The sequence below is a fragment of the Arvicanthis niloticus genome, chromosome 3 (assembly GCF_011762505.2).
Source record: "Arvicanthis niloticus isolate mArvNil1 chromosome 3, mArvNil1.pat.X, whole genome shotgun sequence".
Taxonomy (NCBI): domain Eukaryota; kingdom Metazoa; phylum Chordata; class Mammalia; order Rodentia; family Muridae; genus Arvicanthis; species Arvicanthis niloticus.
In genome coordinates, this window is record NC_047660.1 from 128,747,748 (window position 1) to 128,771,447 (window position 23,700).

Genomic DNA, 23,700 nt, shown 5'->3' on the forward strand with positions numbered 1-23,700 from the left:
ACAACAACACACCATTAACTTGGAAAACCCCAAAATGTAAGGAGAGGAAGGAGCTTTCCCTCCTCATCTTCCATGTGTTTATATGACTGCCACGCCCAGCTCTAAAGGGCATCCCACTGCTGCAGGGGAGCAGACACTTGAGCACAGGAGGAAGAACCCTAGGGTTATTTTGCTAGAGATCTAAGTACACACAAGTTTAACAGACAGCAACAAGGACAAAAAGAGAACAGAAAGAAGAAACCAAAAAGAAAGATGTTTTCTCTTCACCTAACATGGAACACTGGGAAAAGCAGTTATTGTTACTCAGAGAGATGCTGGCAGAACAGGCAAATGCTGCTGGACATAAGATTCTTCAAGCTGAGGAATACAAAGTGTACCCTTCTTTACTTACTGTAACAGTGTTCTTTGTTCTAGTTATTAAATATCCAAGCATCCAACCAAACAATAAACAGTATATACAAGGTGTTATGTAGACGACTGATAGGGTTCTGCTCTTAGGAAACTCAGGGCTACAAAGTTTTCATTTATAGCAAGTAGGCTGTTAGCAACAGAGAAACTGCTCTAAAGTATTACTTCTTCATATTCCAATAAAATGTTATCAACTTCAAAAGCACTATCTTTCAATTATTATATTTTTTGAAAATTAGCTCTTCCAATGTCTTCAACATTGCCATTCTCTAGTTTCTATTTAACACTAGCCCCCTATTCCTTTCCCACCTTTCCTAGGGTTACTGCTGCTGTAACTTAGGGTTACATGACCAAAAGCAACCTGGGGAGGAAAGGGTGTCTTTGGGTTACATATGCAGAGTCACAGTGTACTGAGGAAATCCAAGGTGGGAACTCAAAATGGGGAGGTAGGTATGACCTGGAGGCAAGAGCTGAGTCAGAGGCCAGGGAAGAATGCTACTTACTGTAGCTTGCTGCATGTGGCATGCTTGGAATTTAGGATCATTTGCCCAGGGGTGGTACTACCCACAAAGGACGGGAGTCCTCCCACAGCTTGTGTCTAGATGAGAAAGTTAGCTAGTAGAACTGCTTGCCAGTCCCCTTGCAGAGCCTTGCACAGGCTGCTTCTCTCCCTTCGTTCCTGGAGTTTGCTGTATTTGTCCAGTCTTCTCTAGGTGCTGGTATGGAAGAAGCTACCTCACTTCTTTCTCCATAAATTTCTCCTTTGTATTTGCAGTAATTTACACTGAACCATTACACTAAATTAAAGGGGGGCTTTTAGTAGGGAGCTGGGTAATAGAAAATGAGATTGCTGGCATCTCCTGTAGGTTGGTTTTGAAGCACATTGCTTCCGTCATGGTTTCAGAAATGTGGCTTAGAAAGGAGCATGATTTAATAGTTAATGAGCACTGGTAAAGGACAAACTGTATCACTGCACTAAACACCCAGTCTTTTCTGCTATTACACAAGTGTGGGATGGTTTACCTCATTCTTGAGGAACTAGGAGGATGAATTAACTAAGCAGAATCCAGAGGCTGTTTGTTAAAACAGGACCTCTTGCAACTCAAGCTGGCCTTAAACTTCAGACCCTTCAGAAGGAATTACTATTTAATTCCTACAGAAATAAGATACAGCTGCCCCTGTCCTTCCAGTGGTGTGTACAATCATCATTTTCCTAAAGCACACGCCCACGTGTTCTATCTAGGTCTCTTGGGGTCTTTTTCTCAACGTATCCTGTATGTAATTTATATTAAAACTGTTTCTTTTATCAACTCTAGCTTTGCTTCATAAAAGCATGACTCACAAATGTTGCTCTTGTTTTCTTCTTAGACCTCTCCAGATCTCTGCCAGCACATATACCATGTAATCACAACTATCAACTCTTACCAGCTCTCCATTCCCCTGGGTCCTTTACCACTAACACAGCAAACGATTTGCTTGGTGTTGCTTTTGTGTGTGTGTGTGTGTTTTCCAGAATACTGTATGAACAGTCAGACAACATGCATTGTTTGCGTCTGGACTTTTATCACTTGGCATAATGCACACAAGCTTCACCCACATACACTGTATTACTCAGCGCTAACCAATCCACAGATGAACTGAAGAGCATTCGGGTTAAGGATCATTTGGGGCAGTTATGAAATCACTGTATACAGTAAACAGGCTTTTATATCAACTCAACTTTTCATTTCTCCTTAATAAAGCCAGAGTATTCATTATATTTCTAATGTTTAAGAAATTCCATTCCCACCAAATATAAGACTATAGTTGTTCATATCCTTGATAACATATAACAAATCCAGGAACTAAAATATCACATTTAGATACCAAGTTTTATCTTTTTTAGTAAACACCTATTCAATTTTTTTGTCTGATTTTTTTGGGGGGTGCAGGGGAGAGGTGGGGTCTCGAGAGGTTCCTGTCACTAAATTAAGACGTCTTTAATACTGTGGTTCTAATGCCTTTTTAATAAAATTTTTCCCCGCTCTCTAAACAATGTCTGTTACATTTTAACTATGCCTAGAGTCATCTGTTTTATTTTTTTAATGGATCATATATTTGGTAATGTGCCTAAGAAGACACAAACAGGAATTTATTATCCCAGACTATGTGGATTAATGGTTTGTTTGGAGTTAATTTTGATTCATGGTGTGAGGTGTGAGTCACAGACTCTGATAGCTTGTTTTTGGCAAGTGAACATCTCACACTGAAGCATCATTTGCTGAAGCCTACCTGTGTGGAATTTTCTTTGAACCTTTGTTGAAAAAAAATACCTCCCATATATATATGGAGACACTAAGCTGTTTCAATGTTTTATATCTGTCCTTTTCTCAGCACCATTATTTAGAGCATGTGGCTAAACCAAATTTCAAATCAATTTGTTGTCATTTTTCAAAATTTTTTAGATGTCAAACTGTTTTGTTTTCACATAAAAGTTTTTTTAAAAAGTCATCAATCTCTATAAAATGAACCTGCTGTTGTTCTGACTGATGGGAATCTAAAAGAAAAAAATGCAATAATATTCAAACTTCTAGTCCATAAGCTACATTTTATTTCTGTTGGTAATGGTAGTTTCTAGACTCTATGCATAGTTCGATTTAAGTTCAACACAAGTGGGGCAGTCCTACAGACGGTATAAAGTGAAACATCTCACTTAAAACTCTCTGTTCTAGTCTTATTTCAGGCCATGAAACCTCTGAGGTTTTGCATATTTACTCCCCCTTCCTTCTCAGTAAAAGCCTGTGTGTTATAACTTAAGTCAAAGGAGTTCCTACAAGTCTGATTAGCCAGAGCACATAATCTTCATAATGAGATAAATCAGTATTCTTTTCTTCTTGCTGACAAGATATTAATTAGCACAATAAATGAGGAGTGCCTGCCAAAGTTGTTAATGAACATGATCCAATAATATGGTTACTAACAATGTTTACTGAGATCGTTTTAAAGAGTTAATTTTGATACTCTTTATTATTGTATATTTAAAAATTATATGGGCTAGAGAGATAGCTCAGTGGTTAAGAACGCTGGATGCTCTTCCAAAGTACTCGGGTTTGATTCGCAGAACTCGCAAGGTGGTTCACAACCATCTGTAATTCCAGAGTCAGATGATCTAATACCGTCTTCTGACCTCCTTGGGGACTAGGTATGTGTATGGTGCATAGAAATGCATGCAGTAAACTATCTACACGTCAAGAATAATAAAAACTAGATAAAAATTCTGTATAAATCTAAATAGTGAATGGCCAACTTCCCTTAAACAACTAAGCATGTTACAGAGAACTTACTTTGAATTAAGTTTAATCTGTTATACTTGAGGGGGACTAGAAAACGCACAGTATTACATCTTACCTGAGCTGAGTCGTAAAAATATGACTCATTTATCAAATGTGATTTCCTTCCTGCTAAAACATACTGCTTAGACTCAGAGAAAAAATTTGGGCCAAGAATAGTGGTACACACCTCTAATCCCAAGTCTTCGGAGGTCGAGGCAGGCCTGATACAAGATCAGCCTTGATCTACCTAGCAAGTTCCAGACCCGTAAGGGCTATATGGTAGATGCTATCTCAACAAAACAAAATAAATCCCCAAACCTCTCATTTTAGAACATTTAATAACAATTATAAAATAAACATGTGACAATGATTATCAATAATGAGAGGAAAATTGAAATAAATAGAAAAATAGGAACCTGCATAAAACAATTTGGATACTGAGACTGAGATAATAGTATACAATTTCATGATTGCAAGAAAACATTTTTAAAAAAGAGAGAGAGGAAAAAGACCCTGAAAAGCATCTTGAGGGTTCTACTTGATTAATATCATGTAAGAATCACACACACGTGTGTGCATGTGCAGGAGACTGTCCAAACATCTAACTATGGCTAAAAAAAGAAGTGATTAGAAGTTAGTGATTATTCCAAAACCTCAATGGTCCTTAAAGAGTGACAGTCAGGAACACTTTCCAGTTTCTATAATAACCACCCAAACACTGAAGTCTCTTTAAACATCATTCTGTATAGTGTCTGGACAACAATGTGACCTCTCCATTATCTGTGAAGAAATAACTGTCTTAGGTTCCTCTGGTTCAAGTTTCAATTACTTAATAGCAAACTTCACCCTGCTGCTCCTTTAAGAAAATAAAATGTATATGATACTTGAAATAAGATAGAAAGGGGTTAATACCAGAATCAGGCATTTGAGAAATGATACTTCCTTTTAATTTATGATCACCAACCTAGTCATCATGAACGATCCTTCTTAACAGTGTCACTGTTACAGCAGCAAAAAGCACACAGGTACCGACACTTCTTTGACACAAGAAGCAGTTACTTTTAGTCTTATATTGGGATATGCCTGGCCACAGATGGCACTCTACACCTGTCAGCAGGTTTTCTGTCTTAACATCTCTGCAGTTATGCATTTTATAACTCAAGGAGGCTTAGATTTGATGAAAGGCAGTAAGACTTTTGAGGCTCATACCTAATTCATGTGGCAGCTCATGACAGAAGACGGCTATGGAAGTGCTGATGCCTCCAGTCAGCCCGGCACTGAAAGCTGCCCCTGGAGAGGATGATGAACACAGGGAATCGGGAGTGAGCGAGCTTCAGACCTCCTGGTTCTCCCACTGTCGGTAAAATGTTCCTTCTATCTGCAGTAATTTCACACTGTATGTGATTTACCCAACTTACACATCATGGCTCTTGAACATACACTGGTATGTAAGGTCTCAACCCACTAGCGGAAGTCTATATTCTTTAATATCAATAACTACTATGATTATAAAAAATATGGCTTCTGCTTTCTGAAAGAAACCAAAGCCCATTTATGAGTAATAAAGCCTAGATCCCAGAGACAATCATGCCCTGGTGGCAGTTAGCTACATGTTAAAAATTAGTCACTAGTTTACATCCCAGCAATTGCATATATAGTTCACACATGTATGTGGATTTGTTACGGTGAGTTTTAATGTGAAACGTTTCAAAAGCTGTGAAAATTTTATTAAATCTAAGACAGAAATTACACTGTTCTCTTGTAGGTGTGTCTATGAGTCTGAATATGTTAAAATAGCAGTTTCAGTAAGCTGACTATGCTTTAATAAGAAAGCAAGTTATTTAAGAAATATACTATAGATACGTATTTAGCTTCAAAGAACCAAAATGTAATAAAATTTCATTTTTTAAACTTCCAAATATCGTATCTGTTGGAGAAAAACAGAAATGGCAGTAATATATAGCTGGATATTTAAAAACTGTAGGTAAATTTTAAACTTACGGATTGTAGCTTGTAAGGTTAGTAGGAACTTAGTAGAAAAAGGAAATTAGGCTCAGAGAATGAATTGCAAGCTTCAGGACACTCACCAATGGCAAGGCCGTCGCTGAAGTTGTGGATGCCGTCCCCCATGATCACCATCCAGGCTATATTGGCTATTCCCGTTTCCTTCAGGTCTGAGCCAGAGTGGCAGGGCCCGTGAGAATGATGGGCGTGTCTGTGGTGCCACTGGTGGCTGTGCTTCCTCAGTACAGCTTTGTCCTCATCATGGTGGTTATGTGAGGTCACGTGGATCTCATGTTCATGAATGGTGTGCAATCCGTCACTGTGAGAATGGTCTATGATTTTCTCTTCCTCTACACCCAGATAATTTTTAGGAGGGGATTCTTGTTGGGCTTCTAAATCCGTCAGTTCAGTCTCATTAAGTCGGTCTTCGGAAACTACCGAGTCATCTGTTCCTATATTAAAATAAAGGATATGTTGATCTAGGAGGTGCATTTCTATGTGCTAATCTAACCCTGGGCAGAACAGCAGGGAGGTGAACACTGCCTAAATGAATATATTTCCCTTAAGTGTTTTAAAACCCAATCCATTAGAATTATTTTTCTATAGTCTATCAGCTAAAATTTAAATTACTTGCCCAAGTTAGCTGGTGGCAAAGTTCTCTACACATGTGCTCCACCAATGATGATACTATTCAGAAACCTTCATTGGGATGTTCTGGCCACATCTGGTGAGTCATTCTAAAAAGATTACTTCCCAGCACTATTTGTTTTATGACAGAGAGCTGGCTAATTCCCAATTGGCTTTGGGAGAGCTGCACAGCTAGGGAAGGCTGCCATCTATGCTGAGAACCAGTGACACAGAGGGGAAAGAGAAATTCAAATGTAAACTGAAAATATAGGGTAAGAAAATCTTAACTGTCTGAGCTGCCTTGTTCTGTTAGATAACAGAATGTGGATTTTAAATACAAGGGCAAGTTATTCTTCTTTAATTACAGAGGCAACTTTTCATTTTCCTTCTATAACCAGTTACATATAAAGGAAACTACACTGTCAAGTACAGTACCCCTCACTGAACATGGTAATCCAGACCTGCAATCCCAGCATTGGGAAAGCTGAGGCAGAGGTGGACAGTTCTAACACTAACACAGAAGACTGTTGAATTCTGCGGGTTAGTCTAGTTCTGATACAGAGTGGTTAGCATTTTATTTCTTCTTTTTGAGACATTGAAACAGAGTGACCACTAAGTAGCTGAGGCAGGCCTTGAACTGAAGATCTTCCTGTCCCAGCCTCCCAGATGCTGAGATTATAGGTGAAGGCTGCCATGCCTGACCCTTGTTTCATTTCGCTCATCTATTATTTTTAAAAAATGAAGTGGCAGTTTTCCTTGCTCCTAATATACCTGGTTCCAGGGCATGAACAGTATTGAAGTTACAAGTTACACTCACATTTAAGGAAGATCCCAATTAGGAAAACCACAAAGAAAAGAAATTTTAAACACATTGCACAGAAACAACTTTTCAATTTAAGTTTTTCATTGGAATAATTCTCTACCAGCAAGGGGCTTGAGTTGGAGCCAGTCAGCATCTGGTGTACTGTTTAACTTATGATCTGAAAGCTTTCTTCCAATAGTTGATTCTTCTGTGCTTTGCTTCATAAACCATTTCTGCTTTCCCTGTGGAGATTTAAAAAAAAGTCTGATATTAGCATAAAATGTGCAGCAATAACTAGTAATAATATGCCCTTATTAATTCCTCTTTGGGAGCAGATGATCCTACGTTGCTTCTTATTTATTATTACATTTTTATTTAATGGAAGTGTATGTGGGCACATGTGTGTATGTGCATATTTACATGTATGTTGTAATATGTATGTGAAGGTCAGAGGACAAATTGGAGGAGTCTCTTCTGCCATGTGAGTCTTGGGTATAGAAGTCAGGATTGGTTGCAAACTCCTTTACCCACTAAGCCATCTCACTGCCTCAGTTCCTCTACTTTAATAGAGTGCAAGGTACTGAACTATTATGTAACCCAAATGAAATGTGTGAAATACTGCATCTAACACCACTGTAGTACTATGAAGTAGCAGAGAGTTCCTAATTTTCTTGCTCATTTTCTCCTCACAACAGAGTCTCTCACATCTCTGGATGGGGCATGATGGAAGGGGTCAAATCTAAGCTTGAACTCTCGGTCTGTAGCTGGCTTCTGAGATGTGCCAGGGTAAGTTTGTTAACAGAACATACAACAACTCACCTGCAAAGTAGAAGCAATCTTGTGAGGATCAAATAAGGTGACATATGACAATCACTGATTCTTAACAGCTTGGCAATAAAAACAAGTGTTCTCTCTTCTGACTGTGTAAGCAGACGCCGGAATGAATCAATACTCAAATGCTTGAGGTACTAACTGCTGCACGCATGAACGGTTAGGCTTGACTCCTTCTATCCTGACTTAGCAATGTGGCTTTTTACTACATGGTTTTGCCACTGTAACTACCAATTCTAAAAACTCTTTCCACTGAAGTTTCTGCTTTCCTCTAACAATGATTTAAAGAAGCATCTGTGCTCTCGGGGAGTGCTTCCTGCCTGGCCATGGGCCCTTTCAGGATGGTTTCTAGGACATAAACTACAAGGCAGGCATGTGATCATTCGAACTGCTGTGTGTATGTTTGTTTGGCTATCTGGGCCTGAAGCAGTCTCCAAAGATAAGCACTATCTATCTGATTCCTCTCTTCCTATGTGAGTTCCCTGCTGTATCTATAAAAATATGGGTCTATCCCAGGGCCTAGAATTTAGGCTGGCCTTGACCAACAGAATGCAGCATACTATGTAATATAGATTTTACTGTATTCATGGTTTTTTTTCTCTTCTTTTGTGTATGTAGACACACATGTGTAGGTGTGTTCACATGGGTGAGCACGTGAGTGCCTATCTGCAGAAGCCAGAAGTCCGTCTCAGGTCTTGTTCCTCAGGAGTATCAACCCAATATTTTTCTTTTCCTGACAGCTGGGCTGGAACTTCAGGCTAGCCTGGTGGATTACAGGTGTGTACCACCATGCCCAGCTTGTGTGGGTTGTGGAGACTGAAGGTGGCTCCTGCTTGCATGGCGAGCACTTTACTGACTGCCACACCTTCCTAGTACTTTGTTCTACTTTAGTTATGTATATGAGCAACCTTTCCTTTTGAAACCCAGTGATGCCTATCAGTGGGGTTCAGTTTGGTATGTACTGACCAAAGCAGGGTAATTAATATTCCCTCTTCTTTATCATTTACTATTGAAAGCCTTTATATCTTCTTTCAGGAGCTTCATCATCTATAGACTACATCACTCTGAACTACAGTTGTCACTAGGTTCCAGAAGCATGGAAACTTATTCTTTCTGAATTGTAGATTTGGTTAACTTTCCTGGCTTCCCAACCATTGGAAATTACTATTCTACATGCAGGTGACAGTCAGTGTCAATACACGAGAACCTGCAGTATTTGTCTTTCTGGGTTTGGCTCATTTAATTTACCGTATCTGCAAGTCCCATCTATCTTGATAAAATTTCACTTTCCTTTGTGGACAAAAATGTTCTTTTCTGTATCTATACCAGCTACTTCTCAATTCATGAGGGCTGATCCCTTATTATAGTTACTGTGAGTCATGCAGCAATATGTATGACAGGCAGGTACTGGTTTTTAGCTGGTTTCATGTCCTTTAGACATACTAAGAAGTAGGGGAGCTGGTTATATGGTACATTTGCTTTTAGTTTGTGGAGGAATCTTCTCCCCTCTCCACTGTAACCATAGCAGTTACACTGCACAAACACTGGAAGAATCCTTCTCACACTACATTGTTTCCGCAAGATCACTATACTGACTATAGCCATGTGACTGGGTGAGATGGTAACTCATTTTAAATAGTTTTTTCTTCTTGGTGGTGCTGAAGCTTAAGCCCAGGCCTCACACACTGAGCATACATTCCAACATGCACTACACTTGTACTCTAAGGCTTATGAAGTTGTTTGTTGTTTCATGTATTTCTTGGCAATTCATATTTCTTGAGAATTTCTGTTCATATCATTTTCCCATTCTAACATTGAAATTTAAAAAATAAAAAGTACATATCCATGGGATATTAAGTTGTGTTTTGGTCCAAGGATTCACTGATTATCTAAAGCAAGTTAAGCCTACTTATCATCTCAAACACTATCTCTTTTTAGAAGGAATATGCAAGATCTCCTGTAACTTTTAAAAAGGTAAGGTGCATTACTGCTGCCTATTTTCAACCGACTATGCATGAACTTGAACAACTTCTAGTCCCACACACCTTGTATACAAAATGTGTATACAAAAACATACCTGTTTTATGTATAAATAGTATCCAGTGGTACATATATTCTATAATTTTGTTTTGCATTCACCATGGAATGTTTAGGCTACTGCTAGCTATTATGCTACAACACTGGACTGCAGACGTTTCCTTAACACTAACTTCACTTCTTTTGGAAATATATCTAGTACTGGGATTGTGGGATCATGTGGTGGGTTTATTTTTAACTTTCTGAGGAACCTCCAGACGGCTTGCATAATGGCTAGAATATTTTGTATGTTCTCCTATGGCATGCAAAGATTTTCTATTGCTCATGGTCTGCACTTGTTATCTTTATATTGTTCTTTATATTGCCATTCTCACTGTTTTTTCAGCTGGATTGTTTGTTTGTGTTGCTAAGTGCTTTTGAGTTGCTTATTCTGGACATTAGTCCATTAAATGATCGTTTTCAGTATTTTCTCACATCCTGTAGGTTGTTTCCTGTGCTGGGTGGGAGGCTTTTACATTCACTATGACACAGTTGATCAATTTTTGCTTTTATTTCCTGTACTTTGGGCATCACACTTAAAAAAAAAAAAATCACAGTTTAGAAAAATACCTTTCCCTTGTTTTCTCCTAGCGGTTTTATACTCTCAGGTCTCTGATTTCTGAGTGTCTAGTTTCAACCTTTCGCCTGAGGATTTCCAGTGCCTCTTACTGCCCTCTTGGTTATTATAGCTCTGGAGCCTGTCTTGAAGTCATAACTGTGAGCCCTCCAGCTTCTTTGTTCCTGTTGTTTCAGACTGTTTTAGTACTGCGGAGTCTCTGCTCCCGCATGAATTTCAGAAATGTTTTCTCTAGATCTATGAGGACTGCCGTTAACCACCACGAGTACTGCATGGAATCTGCAGATTGGTCTAGGTTTTATGAACATGTTAGCAGTATTAATTCTGAAAGTAGGTGTTTTCTAATTTCCCCTCTCAACCTGGTAGCTACAGTAACGGCATTTCCTGCATAGTATCCGCCTCAGGAGGCTCTTGGAGTATTTTGTCGGCTCATTTTGTAGTCTGAGACTTTACTGACTGCATCGATCAGTTGTGCTTGTCTTTTAGTAGATTGTTTAGGTTTTCCTGTGAACAGAATCACGTCTTCTGCAAATTGGAATACTGTGAATTCCTCCATCCTACATGGATGCTTTCTGTTATTACTGTCTCTTCTCAGACTACCATAACTAAGATTTCTAGTACCACACTGTTGGTCTGAATCAGGAAAGAAATACACTCTCAGCTTTTCCAGCTCAGCATCATGTTGGCTGCATGTTTATCACAAACACCTGCTGAAGTGCTGAGGCGCACTTGCCTTCTGTACTCAAACTGTCTAGGTTTGTCTATTTGATCATAAAAAATAGTGACTTTACCAAATTCCTTTCCTGCATCTGCTGAGATAGTCGGGGGCTTTTTAGGAGACCTGGTCTTCAACTCTCCTTTACTTCATCTAATCACTACTGACTTCAAGCAGTACCGACTCTCTTACCAATACTACTCCAACAACTCCTATCAGCACCTTCTGGCCCAAGCCCCCATTACCTGTCTTCTACATTACTCTGCAGTGGTTCCATCAACAGCTCAATGAGTGGTACCCTCCAGCCAGCCCTACTTTGGCATCCTCAGTACCAAATTACTGTCCATCCATCTCTTAGAAATAACTGTATCCTTTGCATAGCCTTTCAGGTATAATATGTAATTAGATTATGTTATTATATAATTGGATTTATTTCACTTTTCTCTTAACCCCTTTCCTTTTTCAGCTCCTTCTAGCACCCAAAGAAAATATTTTTCTGGGATTCTCATCTTAATCAGTACTCCTTTAAAGATAAGCAATCAAAATTAAGTACATGGTTTAAAATGTGATATGAAAATAAGCTAAGAAATGTTTGTCTTGTTTAGATAATAACTGGAGATTATGAAGATCAAAGACAGTCACATACTGAATGTCATGCACAGACTAGAATCACTCCCCTGATCCCAGTTCACAGATCTTTTCCAAGTCACTTTTGTTTTTAAATAATACACACAAAACTGTGGGTGTTATTGAAAAACAAAAATGCAAATAAGCAAAATTATGACTGCCCAGAGTACTTGAAAGAAAATTTGGAATTAACAAGATAAAAAATGTGTCACTGCCTCAAACAAGTCACTAACATGGACTGTGACAGGTTGCTTACACCAATGTGAATAAATCTGAACACAATTAAGCCACAGAGAATGGTAGGGGCTTTAAACCAATTTTCTGGGGGATATTTTCATATGTGAAATATCAGACATAGACAGCTGCATGAAATCAGGGTTGTTGAACCAAGTTCTTCCAAGTGGTAGATCAATACTAAAGAATTACTGCTTCTTAGCCTATGAGTTAAGGGACTATAGCAAATTCATGGCTCTGAGTTTATTGTTAGGGTGTTTTCCATATTTTATTTAGAAATAGCTGAGAGGAGTTAACAGACAATAGTCCAGGTTACCTTACATGGATAGTTGGTTTTCAAAACATCAGAAGTCCATAGAATTGACATTACAAATATTTCTATATTAATGTTCATTTTGATTAGAGACCTGTCTGCTCCTGACAGCTTCCTGTTGTGGATTCTAAGAAGAAATTGAGCATCTTTGGAGTTACTCCAGTTGTGGGGAGACAGCCACTAGGCAAGAATTGCCTCTTCCCATCTACAGACAAATTACTGTCCAGAAAAGGACACACTTGCAGAATAGTCGACTGATTATATCTGCCTAGACAGAGTAATCAGCCCTTAATAATTCTGCATCACTAATGTCTGTCAGATGATTCTGGGCCAGAAGGCTGAAGATTTGATGCTCCAACGTTTGGTAGTATAGGGGCTTTCCAGGTGTTCAGCAGTCTCTATAAATTGGGTAAGTTTTAGAAGCTATGCTTCGTGCTTCCCATAATTTCAGTTAACTCAGTCATTCTGGATTTCTGACGAGGTTGAAGACCTATAGTCTCAAAGCCAATCCTGGCTATTTACTTTGAGAGAACAGATCTGAGTGGACGGTTTTCAGCTGACATTCACTCTAAAGCCAAGAAAAAAGCCATGTTCAAAACTAAGTGCTTTAGTTAGGACAGATGACAGAGGTTCTGGTTAGTTAACAAAATGATGGACTGGGTATTAGGACTATCTTGTACCTCACTGGTACAATTAGGAATAACTATGCTCTAATTGCATTTTGAGAGAAAAGTTTTATTTTAACAGGAAGGGTGAAGCTAGGTGATGAGAGAGAGAAAGAGAGAAAAAGGGGGGGGGGGCATTGAGGCAGATGTTCACGTGTCTCCACCAGTCAAAGATAGTTTATATATCTAGGTTGGGTATTGGGTTACACTTCTGATTGAGCATTACCAAACTTATAAAGCCTTTGATTAACATTTTTAAAAAATGTATAAAAGCAAAAAGGAGGGGGAATGGGATAGGGCTTTCTAGGGAGGGGAAACGGGGAAAGGGGATGAAATCTGAAATGTAAATAAAATATAAAATAAATAAATAAATAAATAAATAAGAAAAAAAAGAATTACTGCTTCCATTATTTCTCTCTGTCATTGTCTCTACTGTCTCCTGAGTGTGCCCTATTATTCTGACCTTTTCTTCCCTCTGGTACTTCTACTACCAGTGAAGTATTTCTGATAAAGGAGGTGTTGTGTGAAAAATTCATTATAGATAGACTGATGAGACCTGTTTCTTTTTTCATTTATATATTCCTATTTAAAAATGGGTCAATAGCTTTTCCCATTCTGCTTAACTCATTAGGTATGAAGAAACACAAGCTATCTCAGACACTGCTGTATCTTGATTATAAATGCCAAGGTAAATGTAATGACACAAAGTGACAAAGATCAGAGACAGGGAAAATACAGGATAGAGATGAACTACACACCAACATCATAATTAAGAAAGTGTGTTCAGAAAGAGGTGCTTTTTATTCATATCTGTACCTAAGTGGACAAGCATGTGAGCAGCACTTACTCTTTGTTGCTTGTAGTGCTTAAACATTCGAATGCAGTGCTCGATGATGAACAGTAAGTAAATGCCTCCTAGTGCAACAAGTCCTTTCAACACAGCGTCATATTCTTCCAAGAACTTCTTAGATTCATGGCCATGTGAATGGCCATGTCCATGCGCATGCTGATGGCCATGGTCATGTCCACCCTGAGACTAATAGATAATGGAGAAAATAACTGAAATTACTTCAGATTTTGACAATAACATCTTATAGACGTAGAAAGATTATCCTCTAGATTTTAAATTTTTAATCTAATTTTAAGCTTCTAATTGGTATGTAAAAACTTGTACAGACTTACTGGGTTCCTTGACTATTTTGTTACATTCAAGTCATATTAAGAGTCTTTAAACATTTATCCTTTCTTTATGGTAAAAAAAAAAAAAAACCTTCTGGAGTCCTTTCACGTACGTACACACACACACACACACACACACACACACACACACACACACACACACTACCTATATCCCACCTGTCTTCACTTTATCCTTACCTCCAGTCTCCTCACCTGCAGAGCTTACATCTCCCACGTAACTGCAATTTAGGAACCACTGACAACTCAACCTCACCCAGCCTTTCTCTTGTCCTTCACCTTCCTCTAGTTTCACCTTCTATGAGACCAAGGTTTCAGATCTTTTTAAATCTCAAAATGCTTCACTGATAACATATAAAGTTGTCTTCCAGTTAATTTCCTTGGCTTATTACCTGGAAATTATCATACTTCATTATAAACAAATGCCTCTAAGGGTAAGAAAAATACTAGTGAGTGAATGAACCCAAAATAAATAACAAAAAAGAGTCCTTTGTAAACATAAATTAATACCACCTAAATCACAAATATTTAGTAAAAATAAAACAAACCACCAGCTGATTCAAAGCAGTTCACCACTGTATTCTCCTGGCTATATGCACAACCGATATAACATCCATATGCATTTCTCCTAACAGTTTTCTTAATGTATAGAAAGATCAGATGATCTTTCACTCCTCGTCCCATTTAAAACACAATGAGTCAATTTATTTAAAAATACTTCAATTAAAACTGCAAAAATGAGAAAAACAAACTTCAATCTATAAGAACATATAATTTCACAAACTGGTGTACAAATACGGTGTATGGAGCAACACTACTATGGCGTGCTACCCAAGGAAAGTGAACACCAGTAGCACAAATGTGTAACTTTTGGCAGATTAAAAGGATTTCTTACATGAGGCAGTAGATGCAGAAGGGCGTCTCCACTCATTGTTCCTACAGCTAGCGCAACAAGAAATGTGAGAAGGAATTTGAAGCATCCTTGGTTGATGATGGGAACCAAAATCACACCCAGCAAGGAAAGTAGACTAATGACGGTGATAGAAATGATGCCACAGATCCACGCTGTAGGGAAACAGTCAGCATTAGTCGACAGCACAAAAGGAAAGCTCTAAAAAACAAACAGGAGATAAGTGAGTCAAGGAGACACACCATCTTATCCAGACTGCATATGAGAAAGCTTATGACATCACTGTGCTTCAAAGCAACACAAAAACATGATATACAGCCAACAATATATAAACAAAATGGAAATAAAGAGACAGAAAACCTAAATAAAATACAAAAGAAACCCTGAAGCCAGTGAAGTATAATAATAAACCAAGTGAAAACCTGCTACTAGGATCCGAAGGCAGGCTTGAGGAGGCAGAACAAGCAGCAAACCTGGAAGTGTAACTGAGTGGGAGTAATAGAAAGAGAACAGGCTGACCAAAAGTGAGCACAACCTGAAAGGGGCCTGTGCGCCAGCATCACAGTGACTGGCATGTATACTAGAGCTCCAGAAGCAGCAAGAGTATGTGCAGAAGCATGGCTAAAAACATCACAAAGGAAAAGAAAGACGGGAGATGAACTTTAGGAGAGACTCCAGTCCACACCAAGGCATAACATACTCAAACTCTTGAGAAACAAACAGAAACATTAAAAGTTACAAGATGAAACAAGTCATCCATCACACACAAGGGCACCCCAGTGGGGATAGCAGCAAAGTTTCTCATCAGAAACTTTGAAGGTTGGTCTTTGGTATACTGTTGAGAAACTTTTCATGTATGTTTGTAAGGAACACTGGGCTCTAATTCACATAGGGTCTTTGTCTGGCTTGATTATGGGGTCATTACACTGGCCTCATCGTACTTAGCAAAGTACAGACACAGTGTTTCTAGAGGCTGGATGGTGGGAGGAATGAAAAACTATGGCTGAATGAGAATAAAGTTTCAGTTCTGCAAAATGAAGAGTTGTAGAATTAGCTGCAGATGTACTGTTATGAGTCTATTTGATAACACTGTGTTGTACATTTAATAATACCTAAGATCAAATTGTATTTTATTTTAACACTAAAAAGGGAAGAAAAAATTTCCCATTTTATTGGCTTAACTTTGAAAATTTGTGGTAAAAAATCTAACACGAAATTAGCTATCTTAAAAAGTCAAAATTATACACGGGAGCTGGGGATTTGCCCCAGAAGTACAAGATCCCAGGGGACAGACATACACATTAAAACAAACAAACAAACAAACAACTCAGAAACACCTAGACATCTTCTATAGTTGACAATACCCCATGACAACTGTTTCATCTGAGAACCAGCACAGGTACTCCTGTACATGTGGTGCTAAGAAACTTCTTCTTTCAATTGCTTACTAGTAATTTTTCAAAAAAAATAATCTCAGTTCTCTACTACTATAAATTTGAGCAAAAATTGTTCTAGCAACTTAATCCTTTTTAAGGAAAATAAACCTATATTTAGTTTATATTTTTTTAAGGAAAATAAACCCATGTTTAGTTTTGAAAATATTGTATTTAGAAATACCCTTTTCCAGGTTGTTGACTGATTTTTAGCTTATGTAAGCTCCTAATTTTCTAAATACACCAGAGGAAAAAAAGCAATGCAAAATTTTCCAATTTCTAATCAAATTGCTGTGCTTTTCTAATCACAATTTATTTGGCATAAAACAAAGTATAACACAGCTGGAAAGGTATCTTTTAGAAAACTCATACCTAGCAAAGCAATATGCAAACTATTAAATACAACTAGCAAATGTTTTCTTTATTTGTACTCAAGATACCATATGTAATAAAAAGAGCTAACTGTCTAAAGCAAGCTTCACTTATTCCACAAATTAGGTTGCTAGAAACCTTAAAGGTCTTCAAGCTTAGTTATTCACCAACTCCTTTCCTCATTACCAGGAGAGAAAATGCATTCTTTTAAAAAGAAGCGCTCATCTGTGGAAACTTTCTAATTAACTTGGTGCAAAGCATGTGCGAGACGGCAGTTTTCTACACTGTTTCAGCATTTTAATTGGCAGAAAATGCTTAGCAGCCTACCCACAGCCCCCTTGGTAATTAAGCTAGGGTCAACTCTATGACTAAATGAGCCAATCTAGTGAAACAAACGGTTTCTACCATGCACACTATTCAGGGTATTTGGTTTACAGCAGTCTTTGAACAAAGTTAATGAGGTAGTAGCTGAGTCACTATGGGAGATTTATATAAAACAAGTTAACCTTTCTTGATGGTGCAGCAGTCATTAAAAATAATTACTAGTGGGGCATTCTCTCTAACAATTATTAACATCTATCAGGACATAATTAATTCAAGCTGCATTTCTGACAATGCTAAAAACCACCTGCAAACAACTAATCAATACTCACTATTTGTAACAAACTTGTTTTCAAAAAATTTCCTCCAAGGATTTCAAATTGAATAAGCCGTAACTTCCTGTATTACCTGTTACATACCTGTCAACAGCTTTATTTCAATCTATAGATTATGGCAATATTATAACAGAGACAATGCTATTTAAAAAGCCCTAATACACAACTGACATGAAAACAATGAACTGGAATATTTTTTAGGCTCCTTCAAAATAAAAACACTATTGGTTTTAACTTCACAGAAAGCAAACTTGTTACTTTCCATTTTTCCCTATACAGAAAAAGTACATTTTATCTTCAATTAAGTTTAATTTCTGACTCCCCTTTTGTGCTGGTGAGTACAGTCTCTCATCTACAAAGAATAATATGTGAGAGGCCAAGAAAGATGACAGATTATATTATACCACAATGAACATTCAAATCCAATTGTAGACACACTATCTCTACTCTTCCTACCTGGGTGAAGACGGGATAAGGGGTTTCCTTTCCTCTTCACTCCTAGAGACAGTGTCTCACTATATAGAGCAGGCTGGCTTTGGATTCAGTCTCCTGTCTCTGATTTCTAAGTTCTTTGACTGCAGGGCATGTGAGTTCTTACATCTAGTTCTTACGACCATTCTTGAGTATATTTTCTCGACAACTAATCAACACTTATAAGCCACAGTTATACCAATACGTTTTTACAACTTTCTTTTAGGTCTACAAGCCTGTCAATATGCTATTACATATAACTGTATCCACCACCTCACTTTGCTCTCATTCACATTCTAATAAAGCATTAAGATTGAATTCAATAAGGAGCAGGAACCACATGTAGCAGTAGAGAGTAGGGATCAGGACTATCAACACTACAGGAGAATCTACAGCTCACAAAGAAGAGCAGAGCACTACCCTACGCCTCACAAAACTGATACATCAGAAAGTACCTATCTTGAGAAGCTAATAAATCAACATGTGGTCACAGCTACATAGGAGGCTGAAGCAGAAATTACTTGAGCCCAAGTTCTAGGCAAGCCTGGATAACAGTGAACCACAATTCAACTCAAGACTGAGTGAGTGAATGAATGAATATAATTTTTTTGTATAAATGTTTAATACATACTGAGGTCCAATAACTGTAGTCAATTATAATTAATTTATCTAGGGCTAGTGAGATGGCTCAGTGGTTAAGAGCACTGACTGGTCTTCCAAAGGTCATGAGTTCAAATCCCAGCAACCACATGGTAACTCACAACGATATCCGTAATGAGATCTGATGCCCTCATGAGTAAGTGGGGGCCAGAGAGATCAGGGGACCAGAGTAAAGCAGGACTGGAGCAAGAAGGAGAAGGGAAGGGGGGGGGGATAACCTAATTAATTTATCTAGTCTAGGGTTATTTTCTCATTGGAAAAAAATATCCAATAATAGAAATTCAGGCACTGAGAAGACTGACCTGCCTTGTTAAGAGAATATTTCCTTTTATTTGCAGTATTTGAAGATGTAAAAACTATTTGTATCCCAAATAAAATTCTGACAAGCAAGAACCAGATACTCCTAAATGTGTCTACTTCATCACTATGAAATAAAATGTTAAATAATTCTGTCCTTCACCATGCTAGAATTCAATTTTTATCCATATCAATAAACAGTATTTTTATAAACTTCCATTACTATCGCCTAGGGTCAGAGCACCTTGGGTACTTCAATCTGAACTTTGTTCATTATTCTCAACTTTCAGTAATACCACTGTGGCTTTGCACATGGTTAAGTGGCTTACAGAAATTCCAATTTTTACAACAGTTTATTGTTCTGATTATATATTTAATGATCTTCAAGGATGAATTTTAAATAAGTATCTTCCTAGAATATAACAGAAAGCATGTAGGCTAATATTAAACAATTTACTCATTCAATCAGCATGAATGCTTGTTCCTCATTCAAAGCTCTCTTTTATATGTAGAGATAAAAGGTTTAGTCACTACCTTTAAGTAACTAAGGCCCAAGAAAAACATATGAATCTAATTATTAAGATTACCCCAAATCTCTACTATTAGGGGCTTGGTTAAGCTATAGATGAACAGTAAGTTAACTCAGAGTCTAACACCTGAGCTGAATCTCTGAAGAAACACAGATGGTAGTGCAGAATGAAAGAAAAACAGCATCATCAGCTGTCTGCTAAGCATATTAAGTTGAGAAGAGAAATATAGGGATTTGGATGCAAAGGCAGAAAGTACATGAGAGGTACAGAAAGCCTGAGCCCAAAGCAAAACCAAGTTCTAACCTTGAGACCATACGGCACAGTTTGCATGAGAAAAAAGAAAAAGTATCAGAGTTGCAATGGAACATCATTAAATAGTGTAAAGACATGGCAAACATCAAAGAGTTAATTCAGGTTCAGCTAAGTTCAGAAGGGAACAGTATAGGGATGAGCTGCCTACAAGTTTTATCAGGCAAACCTTAATGTTTGTGAACTGTTACTCATCAAGTCTATGAATTGTGGGCAAGTTACTTAACATCCCTCTGGCTTGGTCTCTAGGTAAAAAGAAACCACACATACAAAATTAAAAATAAGAATCACAAAATTTCTCTTTCAGAATTGTTACTGAAATTTAATGGGGAAAAAAAAGCATATAAAACATTTGACATGTAAATACCAAAGTATGTTAATTATACAGGGTGAAGCCTGGCACCCCCTGAGATGCTGGGAGGAATAATCTGCCTCACAGGATTGTTGGAGGAGTACATTAATTGACTTAGAAGGATGCCTGGAATATGTGTTTGTAATGTAAATAAACTGAAGTATTAATGCAAAGTTAGCCATCACAAGTAAACACAAGCAAACCGTTTCTATGCTGGAGGAGCTCACTTAGGTTTTGGAATATCAATCTAGTTTAAGTGCTAGAGATGTCTTGCAAGGGGCAGGAACACAGGCAAAAAGGTAATGAAGCTCTTCAACGATCAGAAGGAAAATCAAAACTAGATGACTACAAGCAAAGTTTATAACAGAGTGCATGGAGTCAGATATATATGTATATATATATATGATTAGACTCCTGGCTACAGAGAAGCAAAGAGGGAAAGAAGAAAATCAGAGGGAAACAAAAAAACGTTCTAACTTCTACCAAAGAATGGAAGTGGTTCAGATCCAAGAGAGCTACACATTTTCACATGGTGGAAACGGTTTGAAAAGGTCATGTCAGAAGCCATGTGAATATCACAGTGGGGGTGTCTGGACAACTGGATACAATGAGAAAGAGCAGCCAGCCCAGCTTAGAACCAATCTGAAAACAGTATTGGTGTCATCCAACTGACATGGGGAAGAGTAACCAGGACGAAGTTCATATGCCTGAGACACCCCATCCTTTAGCGTCTAGCTTACCATTTTACTTCTTTAAAATACAAATCATCTTTGCTTTTGATGAAGCCTGAACCCTGCTAAAGATTAAATAATGTAATGTAAAATAACTTTAATCCGAGGTCCCATTTTGACTGCTTGTCAAAAAGATTTCTATTTTCTTTTTAATCTTTTTCTCTGTTCTCAACAAAACACTCCTCCATAGGGCCAGAAGAAACATAATCAAAATACTAATAAGCCTCTTGGCTTCCTCCAATATCTTATATGTATCTAAATCTGAATACAACATTAAAATCTGACACTGAAATGAAACAAATATTTCTTTGTAATCTCTGATTTAAGAGACAGTAAAAGTACTATCTTAAGGAAGAAAAAAAAAGTCTTTCTTACCTGATGCTCCTATATTTGACTTATCTTCAGGAGCCAGAGTTTTATCCTTATTTAAATCTTCAACTAAAAGTTTGTCAAAATGTTCAATACAAAGTCTGCTGTCGATCTGATACAGCAATGCAGGGCAAAGGTATGTGAATAAATCAGGTGAGATGGGAGAGTTGGGACCAAGACCAAAGTGTTTTAACAACTGAGTGACATTCAAACACTGCAAGGAAATGGATAAAACAAATTGAGTATAAGCATGTTTTTAAGATTATGCAGAAAATGTTATTGTACAATTAAAAAATTTTAAATATCACTTGAAAATTACTGCAATACAAATACATAAGAATCATGCTTTCCATAGGAATTTATGCAAAAAATTAAAATAGGGAGATATTATACTAGATTACTCAAGAATTTCTAGAGATCTTTTTCCTATTCCAACACATAAAAGATCACTCCATCCTGTTCCCAAGATTCATACAGGATCAGAAGAGCTCTCCCCTACCAAATTGCAGTATTAGTGACTCAAACCCATTAGCACAGATATTTTTTCCTGCCAAAGGCATTCCAGAAGAATGTTATATTGAATGCTGGGGCACATTTTAGTTCAATGAGTTTGATCATCATAACAACAAACTAGTAACATCGATCCATTAAACATACACACACACACACACACTCCAAAAGATAAAACACAGTATCAATAAATTCTATCCCAATGTGAACTGTGGGAAATCAAGATGAGAAATAACATGAACTGGGGCTGTCCTCACTGCCAGGTCTTGGGTTTGATACTGGCACAAAAAGAAAAACAGGAAAAAAAAAAAAAAACCAAAGCAGAAAGAAATTACCCAAGTTTGGATCTACCATGAAGTAAACACTAATGTCTTACATTAAGATATAGAACTGGATCCTCTCTTTTCCTCTTGTATTTACTCAGTCTGGTTGCATGCTTCTGTACTGACATAGTACCTCATTTTATCAATAGCTCAAAATAACCATAAACACAAAACCAAAACCTACTCAGGTCTTGGTAGCGGTGAGGTACCACCCTCCTGAATGCTGTAAACAAAGTCTCCTGGGTATCAGGGCATCAGAGCTGTGAAGATGAGAGCATGGACTGACAATGCAGACCTTGGGGTCTGAGACCCACAGTAAATGTGCATACCATTTTCAACTAGGGAAGGGTAGATCTTATACAATCTTATCTACAATGATAAAGGTACACTTGAAAATCTCGCTAAGATTTTAATATATTTTATTGTTAAAACCACTGCTTATGACTGCTGGAAACAAGTATCTGATGACTTAGCCAGAGAAGAAACGGTCTGATTTTACTCACATGCACACTAACTGTAAGCATTACCATAAACAAGACATATCTACTTCCCACGGTGGATAGTGCTGCTTACTATTCATAGAGACATACACAAAACAAACATTTCTAAATTTTAATGAGATTGTTAAAGAAATCAGAATAAAAAAATAGTATTGGTACACATAACAAAAAGAAAATACATTTTTTAAAATGGAGGACATAATTGAAGGTAAAAAAAAAAAAGGCTTCCAAAGTGTGGGTGCTTCGGTCCTTCTTAGAAGGGGGAACAAAATAGTCAAGGGAACAAATATGGAGACAAAGTGTGGTACAGAAACTGAAGGAGGAACTGTCTGGAGACCATTCCACCTGGGTATCCATCCCATGTGCAGTCACCAAACCCAGACACTACTGTGGATGCCAAGAAGTGCATGCTGACAGGAGCCTGATATAGCTGTCTTCTGAGAGGCTCTGCCAGAGTCTGACAAATACAGAGGTGGATGCTAGCAGCCAACCACTGGACTGAGCACAGGGTTGGTCCCCAATGGAGGGGTTAAAAAGGACTGAAGGAGCCGAAGGGGTTTGCAACCCCACAGGAAGAACAACAATATCAACCAATGAGACCCTCTCAGAGCTCCTAGGAACTAAACCACCAACCAAAGAGTACATATGGAGGGACCCATGGCTCCAGCAGCCTATGTAGCAGAGGACAGCCTTGTCAGGCATCAATGGGAGAAGAGGCCCTTGGTCCTGTGGATGCTGAATGCCCCAGTGTAGGGGAATGTGAGGGTGGGGAGGCGGGAGTGGGTGGGTGGGTGGGTGGAGGAACACCTTCATAGAAGCAAGGGGAGAGGGGATGGGATAAGGAGGTTGGGACTTGGGGACCAGGAAAGGGGATAACATTTGAAATGTAA

At 38.0% G+C, this 23,700-nt stretch overlaps 1 protein-coding gene across 5 annotated transcripts in view; it reads right to left on the reverse strand.

Moving 5' to 3' along the window:
• Window positions 1-23,700, reverse strand: part of Slc39a10 (solute carrier family 39 member 10) — a 119,015-nt gene that overhangs the window by 5,777 nt on the left and 89,538 nt on the right. For all 5 annotated transcript variants that reach the window (XM_034497790.2, XM_076931915.1, XM_076931914.1 and 2 more), the window contains 6 exons: window positions 21,484-21,691; window positions 15,283-15,452; window positions 14,038-14,226; window positions 7,274-7,394; window positions 5,807-6,175; window positions 4,929-5,009 (listed from right to left, as the gene is read on the reverse strand). In XM_034497790.2, the coding sequence (XP_034353681.1) occupies window positions 4,929-5,009; window positions 5,807-6,175; window positions 7,274-7,394; window positions 14,038-14,226; window positions 15,283-15,452; window positions 21,484-21,691 (1,138 nt within the window). The remainder of the gene's footprint in view (window positions 1-4,928; window positions 5,010-5,806; window positions 6,176-7,273; window positions 7,395-14,037; window positions 14,227-15,282; window positions 15,453-21,483; window positions 21,692-23,700) is intronic.